Below are 8,780 nucleotides of genomic sequence, written 5' to 3' on the forward strand. Positions count from 1 at the left end.
AGCTTTCTTCCCAGTAAATATCCTTCTTTAAAATCCATTTATTTTAAGAGATGTGGGCCGAGGTCCTAAGTGAAGGAGAAATCAATGGTGGGAAAGGCCCATGGCTATCTCTAGCCATCACTTGGCATTGGAGGAAGCATTTGCCCAAGTGTCAGAAATGAGCTACTTCCAAGTGAAGACGGGGTGCTGGGAAAATCTAGGGCTGTGCAAACATGCACATAACAACTTGTGGCTATTTCCACAACGAGCTGAAGCCCAACATTTCTTCTAAGGCCTAGGTCTGAAAGTGGGAGTCAGAAGACCCTGATGATGAGCACTGGCTCCTTCGAGCATGCGAGCTCCATCGTCAAGACTTCAAAGGCTGTTCATTCATTAGGTTATGGGTAACTACTAATCACTCAGCAAGGCCTAGCTACCAAGAGCAGTCCCTTAGGGTTCTCCAGGTCCAAGGCCAGGGTATACGAGTTTAAGTCTGAAAGCACTAAATCAGTTGCTGACGAGTTGATTCTGACTCAGGGTGCTCGGTAGGATTTGCGACTGCTGATTTTTCAGAAACAGATCGCTAGGCTTCTCTTCCTTGGCACGCCTGCGGAGACTTAAGCCTCCAACCTTTAGGTGAGCAGCGAGGTGTATTGGTTATATGCACCCAGGGACTACCAATGGGGCAAACCAAACCCACTGCCATCGAGTCAATCCCAACTCCTAATGACTCCGTTGGGCGGAGCAGAACTGCTCACGGGGTTTCCAGGGCTGTCGGGCTTTATGGAAGCAGACTCCCACTTCTTCCTGTCACGGGCAGCTGGTGGTTCCAACTGCACTAAAGGCCTTGACCACTGCCTTCCAGGCTCCTTCCAACAGGAGCTCCCTAGCTTAGGGAGGCACTTTAAATGTGTATGAGACATTACTAGAAGGAGTAGATAGCAATTCAGTTCCTTTGGAAAACTGTCTTCCCCATCATTTTCCTATTGAGGAAAAGGCCTATCAAAAGAACAGTCAAGCTGCTGAATGGTCATGAAACTGCAAACAAAGAGGCACACTATTTAGTTCTAAGGAAGCATGTGAATGAGCAGGCTTCTAAGGCTGCATTCAAATGAATGAAAAGATAACAGATTTAAAGAAGGTAGACTGGACTTTTTTCTTTTCATATGAACTGAAGACATGCCATAATCAAGAGCCACCAGCTAGTTGCTACAGGTGTGGAAGTGGATGCTGTGGAGACTGTGACTCTGCCCCCCCCCCCCACCCGTGTGGCTAGGGCTCTTGCAGTCTGGAGCCACTGCTGAATTGACCACCTCGCTCGGATCGGGCAGGCCTCATCCACCAGTACAGTGTGAACCAACTAGGCATCCCATGAACTTACCAGAAGCAGGTCTTTGCCTTGCTCATCGATATCGGTTACAAACTTTTCAATTGGTTGAGGAGGTTTTGAGTGGAAAGCATGCCTGGGAAGTGCAACATCTCTAGGCCAGTCTTCTTCTCCTGGGAGTCCAATTATGCTGAGAAAGAAACACAGGTGACCAAGGATTAACTGCTAGACTGAGCATTTTCCCCATCAAATTCTAGATCAAGGCCAAGGCCAAGGGGCAGGCACAGAGCCCCTGGGAACCTCTTGCTTGTGTGGCGGACAGGGCCTCTCATTACCTCTTAGCTCTATTACAACATGGTGATCAGAGGAATTTCCAACTTCACTGGGACGAGAGGTCATTCTGGCAGTACAGAAGCTAAGCTGTAAGGGCTAAGGTAGAAACGGCACTTTTATACTACAAGGAGGCATGCCTTGACATAAGTGGCTATGTGTACTTAAAGAAGACCATGCAGGCAGATCAGATTTTCCTTTATGGTCAAATGTTTTTGTGTTTTGGGTGAACACCCTGGCCCTGGTATGCTTTTATCATGCTCATCCAACATGGTTTATTAGCACATCCATTTAGTTGAGTTTTTCATTATAGAAGAATTCCCCAAACAGCCAAACTGTACATACACTGGAATTCAACAGAAAGCGAAGCAATGAGGTACAGCAATCATGTCCTCAGCAAACACCTTTTTATAAAGGAAATCTCCCATATTTAAAGTGATCTAACAACCAATAGAAGGGGTATCATTTGTGTTTTTTTGTAAAAGTCAGTCTGGGATCAGACATGGAGAAAGCATCAAGCTTTGGAAATAGACAGACCTGGGACAAAATTCTGCACTTGCCCACTCATTGGCTGTGTGACTCAAGACAAAAACTTAACCTCTGTGAGCTTTGGTTTTATATAAGGACACTAATTTATAGCGGTGGTGATTTCTATAAAGTATGTGGCATAGTGATGGACTGTGAATGCCAGTGAATGCCACCATTTCTCTTGATTGTGTGATTGCTGGTGTAGTAATAACACAGTACTGGGCAGTGTCGATACCTTAGTACGTTGCCCATTATAATCCTAACAAGAAAATAATATTGTTGTTGTTAGGTGCCATCGAGTTGGTTTCAATCCATAGCACCTTATGCACAAGAGAATGAAACACTGCCCAGTCCCGCGCCATCAGCATCATTGTTCCCATCCTTGAGCCCATTGTTGCAGCCACTGTGTCAATCCATCTCGTCAAGGGCCTCCCTCTCCTTTGCTGTCCCTCCACGTTACCAAACGTGATGTCCATCTCCAGGGACAGGTCTCTCGTGACAACATGTCCAAACTATGGAAAACGAAGTCTTACCATCCTTGTCTCGAAGGAGCACTCTGGCCTTACTTCTTCCAACACGGATTGGTTTGTCCTTTCAGCAGCCCGTGGTACTTCCAATGTTCTTCTCTAGCACCACAGTTTATATGCATCGACTTGTCTTTGGTCTTCTTTATTCAATGCCCACCTCTCATATTTACTACACTATTTGGCTTCGGCTTCGAGCTGCCCTGGGAGGTTTTGGCTTCATTTCTTCCATTTGCTTTAGCTATTCTAAAATTAAGAGCACAGTTCAGATCTCCTCTGACATGCACTTTGATCTTTTCTTTCTTTCTTTCCTATCTTGTTAATGACCGTGTTCGTCCAGGTAGACTAGAGAAACAAATCCATAGAAACTCATATGTTAAGGTGACCAGATGTCCTGCTTTTGGTGGGGCAGTCCCAATTTTTGGAAAGAATTCACGACAAGTAGGTATATGGTTTTTGGCTGCCATGTAGCTACTTTGCCAGGATATGCGTTTTATCAATGGTGTCCTGCTTTACCAATGTTAAAATCTGGTCACCTTATCATATGTGTATAAGAGAGAGTTTTATATATAACGAGTACATTAAGAAAACATCCCAGCCCAGCCCAGATCAAGTCCACAAGTACGATATTAGCCCTTATGTCGGATACCAATCTGTAAGGTCCTCTTCAGACTTGTGAAACACATGCAATGACGCCAAATGCAGGAAGATCACAGGTCAGTGGGTTGGAAGTCCTCTGGATCCACGTGGCTCCTCCAGTTCCCAGGGCTGCATCAGCCCAGGGTAGGTCCATGTGGCTTCTCCTCAGGGATGTCTCGCAGGAAGTGAGCCAAAAGAGCGAAGTGTCTCCTGTCCCCAAGGAGGAGAAACAGGAGTTCCCAGAATTCTCAGAAGGTCATACCCACACAGAAGCCTCATTGGCTATGACCCGATTGACAGACTAGACTCCACCCATTCACTCTGAATCCTCTTAAGTCCCAAATTGACACCAGATTCTGTAACTACCACAATGACCTTTTGCTTTCTTCATGAATGATAGAGCACTGAGGTCTTCTCACGTCTCATCAGGTCTCTGTCTTCAGTGGTCAATGTGTTCAATCTGCTCTGGAGATGGGCTCGACATCCACGTGTGAGAGACTTGGATGAGAGACATCCAAGGCTGTATGTTGACTCTCGTGGATTTGTTTTAATTTTCTTCAGCTTCAACCTGAACTTGCATATGAGAAATTGATGCTATCTTCCATAGTCAGGCCCTGGTCTGGTTTTAGCTGCTGGTATTGGGCTTCTCCATCATTTCTTCCCACAGATGTAGTCAATTTGATTTCTGTTTACTCTATGTGGAGATGCCCATGTGTACAGTCACCAATTATGTTGTTGAAACAAGGTACTGAAACAAGTAGTTGGTTTTGTAAAATTCTATCATGCAATCTCCAGCTTCGTCTCTATCAAGTCCATATTTTCCAACTTCTGCATTCTAGTCACCAATAATTACCAATGCATCTTGATTGCATGTTTGACCAATTTCCGACTGAAGTTGTTGGTGCAATTCTTCATCACTAGCTTTTGCAGTTGATGCATAAATTTGAATCAGAGTTGTACTGACTGGATTTCCTTGGAGGCAGATAGATACATTCTCCACACAGACAGTATTGTACTTCCAGACTGATTTGGCAATGTCCTTGTTGACAATGAACGGCATGCCATTCCTCTTGATTGTGTCATTCCTGATACGATTTTCTAATTCAAAATGGATACCAGCTCAATCAGCTCACTAAGGCCTAGGATATCGATTTTTAGGCAATTTCATTTTTGACTACTTCCAATTTTCCTAAATTCTTTTTTCGCACATTCTGAGTTCTGGCTGTTTTTCCTTCTCTTGAGCCGTGCTCCATCAACACAGGAAGATCCCGAAGGCTCCACTCCCACAGACTTTACGGGACTCACGTCACCATGGTCAACTCCACTCTGAGAAAGCAGCTCCTCTTCTTAGTCACCTGTCAAGTGCCCTCCGAACCAAGGCCCCATCCTCTGGCACGGTCTCCAACAATGTTCTGCTTCAAGCCATCAGGCCTTCCGGAGCCTAAGATTTTCAGTGGCTTCTGCTGAAGTGGAGCAGAGTCCTTCATTGTCTGTTCTTAGTCTGGAAACGCCTCTGAAACCTGTTCACTTTGAGTAACCCTGTTGGCATTTGAAATACCAGTGACATCGCTTCCAGCAAGACACAAGCCACTCTAGTACAACCAACGGACAAACACGTGGTGGATCATGTTGTGACTGATCCAAGAAGTTCCTCTGGAGAAAGATGAAGCTTTCTACTCCTGTAAACACTGACAGTCTCAGAAACTCACAGGGGCCGTTCTACCCTGTCCTCTGGGGTTGCTGTGATTTGGAATCAACTCGACGGCAGTGAGCGAGAGTGAGAGTCAGTGAATCCAAAATAGGTTGGGGATGCATCACCACGACTCCAAAAGTCCAAATGGCTCCACTCCCACTCTGTGACCTGGGGTTCTCCAGACACAGCAGTAGGTCGGTGGTTCCAGACAATGTTTGCTATTTAGCTTTGACGGAGTTTCCAGTGAAAAATAATGTGCAGGAAGTTAAGCAGGTTTGAATCAGGGAAACTCGGGGAGGCACCAACTTCTGTCTCACACAGACTCATGTTCACTCTGAACTGAAAAATCATAGTTCTGTCAACAGCAAAATGTTCTGGAACATGACTGCTCACATACTGGCCAACTAACTTAAGTACAAATGACACTGGCTGCACTAGGGTCTTCTCCTTGGTCTGCAATTGCTGGTGTCAAGGCCCACGGAGGTGTGTTCTCAGGACTCGAGGGCCTGGCTCTGGGAAGAGGTGGTGGCAAAGGTCACAGGCTGCCTCACTCGGCTCCCTCTTCCCTCACTTTCGCAGAGCCCACAGCACAGGCCTCATCCGCAGGGAACAAGCAGATATGCCAGGAGACACATGCAGCCCCTAGGTCTTGCCTGCCACACAAGCTGGGGAGCCACGCGAGGGAGGCATGGCCCACAGCGTCATGGGCAGACTCACTGGGACGAACCCCCGGGACATCTGCTTTAGCTACTCCATGATCATGAGCACGCTTCAGGGTGTCTCCTGACACCACGGGGATCTCTTTGATCTTGACGGACAGTCACTATAGACACTGAAGATTGAGCCCTATGAGCCTGGGTTTTAGTAGAAGTCTTGGAATAGGGGCGAAAAGAGAAAACAAAAACACCACTATAATTATTAAAGGAAATAGGCAAGTGTCACTGTTTGGGAAGAATGGGACAATGCAGCAGGAAAGACGAAGAATGCTTATTAAAGACTTTTTTTTTACATGTTCTTTCATTCACTTTTAGTCCTTTTTATATCAATGTTTTCCACAGTAACCTGGAGACTGATTGTTAAAAACTTTTAGAATAGTTGAAAATGGCTTCATTTGCATATCCGAATATACCCAGTTCTGAGTTAAATCTAGCACATGTATGAGACAGAGGATGGGCATGTGTGTGGGCACATGTGTAAGCCATACGGGAAACAGGATGACAGACACCTTCAGGGAAACGGACTGTTTCTGGGCGTCTGTATGTTTTGGTGTGTGCAGGAAAGTATTTAACGTCCTGGTAACGCTGAGTCAGACATTCTGATTCTTCTCATATCAGATGGGAAAACTGAGCAATGAAACAAGTTCACACAGAGTGAACTCATCTGAATTCATCTACCGAGCCGCTGTTCCCTTTCTGAGCCTAGGATTTTGTTTCCATTTCACGACGATCCTGCTCCTAAAAATGCTCTCCAGTGCCACAGGCTACAAAACATCCAGTTTCACTTTCAAAGTAGCTGCTGTTTTTTGAAAGCACAAGTCTTCCTAAGCACAGAAATATTTTTTCCCCTTAAAAGTATGTGAAATGGCTTTCCTAAAAAAAAAAATCATTTTAATGTCCAGTATGAATGTTTATGGCCCATACATGTGCACTGTGAAATTCTGATAGGTCCATTAAAAAGTGCTGGCATCAAATTTCACTGTTTGGACAGCTGAATATAAGCTGTAAAAGTTGACATTTATACTGGAAACACTGACAAGGCACAAATCATATACATGGTAGTGATGGCAGGAACAGAAATGAATTTTCAAGTTCCTGAGAAGTGACACTAGGGTGCAGCATTGTCCCTTCTCTATGGCAGGTAATGCACTAGGAGGAACTAAGATAATTTTGGTGACACAATTATCAGAAGCCAAGATACCAAATGGTGCTCAGAAAGCACCAAGCACGTAAGACTTCCTGGTTTCTCTTCTCTTGGCAACTTGGAGTGCCAGGCCTTTGATAAGAATTAAACCGTCAAATGCTCCTTGTGGCTCACCTCAACGTTAACCAGGTTTCTCCCCATGAACAGAATTCCCAGGTGGTGTGAAGTGTGAAGAAGGCGAGCCTTTGATGCCTTGGCAAGCTAGTTTCAGCAACGGTGGTTTTTTCCTTTTAAAAGAGGGTCACTGGGGTTGAGCATCCTCTACAGCTCCCTCTTCAGGATCACAAGCACACGAAGTATATTCAAAGATCAAGGGGAAGAAGAGACCCCATCTCTTCTTCAGCAATGTGTGTCATACAGTTCACATCTCTGTGTTAGTAGAACTTGACCTCCAGAAGCTTGCCCCTGAGTTCGACTATCTTACAGATGTGGTCAGTAATGGCAGTTTCCCCAGATTTGGGGAGCCACAGACAATAAAATTAGCAAATGTTCTTTACGCTGTAAAAGCCACTGGGTTCTGACTTAGTACTGGCCCTGGCATTAACAGAAGCCTACTGGAATGGCCTCCAATCACCAGAAGAAACATTCAGGATCTAGTCTTACTCAGTCATGCTTGAATACAAAGTATAGTGTTGAAAGTATAATTCTGTTCTTTAGGGGCACTTAAAAATTAGTTTATGTACAGTTTCACCAATACATAATTCACATATCATACATTTCACTAGTTCAATCCAGTCATAAGAGTTCTACAACTGATGTGCATTGGGTCTCTAGTTAAGTCCTCCTTCAACACAAGAACACTTTATTCTAACAATTCGGCATTCTGTGATGCCCACCTTCCCGACACAATCACACAATCGCTGAAGACAAAATGAGTACATAAGAAAATATGAAGAAAGCTGATGGTGCCCAGCTATTAAAAGATATGGTGTCTGGGGTCTTAAAGGCTTGACGTTAAACAAGTGACTAGCTAGCAGAGAAGCAATAGCCCACATGGAAGCACACCACCCTGTGTGATCAGGAGGTGTCGACAGGATCAAGTATCAGGCATCAGAAGACCCAAAACAAACAAACATATTGATGCAAATGATAGGGTTTGGAGAGGAGACCCAAAGCTCATCTGTAGACAACTGGACATTCCCTCACAGAAGGGTCACAAGGAAGGAACGAGTCAGTCAGGGTGCAGTATAGTACCGATGGAACACACAACAGTCCTCTAGTTCTTTAATGCTTCCTCCCCCTACCTCCCCCCACTCACTATCATGACCCCAGTTCTACCTTAGAAATCCAGTTAGGCCAGAGCATGTACACTGGTACAGATAAGAGCTCTCGGCACAAGGAATCCAGGACATATAAGCCCCTCAGGAACAGTAATGGGAGTAGAGATACCATGAGGGGAGGGGAAGGGGGGGGAGAGGGGAGAAATGGGGAACTGACTATAATGATCAACATATAGCTGCCCCGCCTCCAGGGGACGAACAACAGCAACGTGGGTGAAGGGAGACAGCAGATGGTGTAAGATATGAAAATAATAATAATAATAATTTATCATATATCAGGGGTCCACGAGGGTGGGAGGGTGAGGGAGGGAAAAAGAGGAGCTCATACCAAGGGCTCAAACAGAAAGAAAATGCTTTGAAAGTGATGGTGGCAACGTATGAATGTGTTTGATATAACTGATATATGGATTGTTATAAGAGCTGTAAGAGTCCCCAATAAAGTGATTCATTAATTTTAAAAGAAAAGCATTCCCCCTTGCAGAGGGGTCTCGGGGAGGAGATGAGCCAGTCAGGGTGCGATGTAACAATGATGAGAAATACAACTTTCCTCTAGTTCCTAA

General features: G+C 45.0%; 1 protein-coding gene across 1 annotated transcript in view; it reads right to left on the minus strand.

The window, feature by feature from the left end:
* Nucleotides 1-8,780, minus strand: part of CDK6 (cyclin dependent kinase 6) — a 252,077-nt gene that overhangs the window by 5,202 nt on the left and 238,095 nt on the right. Inside the window, exon 6 of the mRNA XM_004702658.2 lies at nucleotides 1,361-1,496. Within this exon, the coding sequence (XP_004702715.1) occupies nucleotides 1,361-1,496 (136 nt within the window). The remainder of the gene's footprint in view (nucleotides 1-1,360; nucleotides 1,497-8,780) is intronic.

Source organism: Echinops telfairi, unplaced genomic scaffold (assembly GCF_000313985.2).
Source record: "Echinops telfairi isolate 266 unplaced genomic scaffold, ASM31398v2 ScPeMD7_23;HRSCAF=83, whole genome shotgun sequence".
NCBI lineage: Eukaryota > Metazoa > Chordata > Mammalia > Afrosoricida > Tenrecidae > Echinops > Echinops telfairi.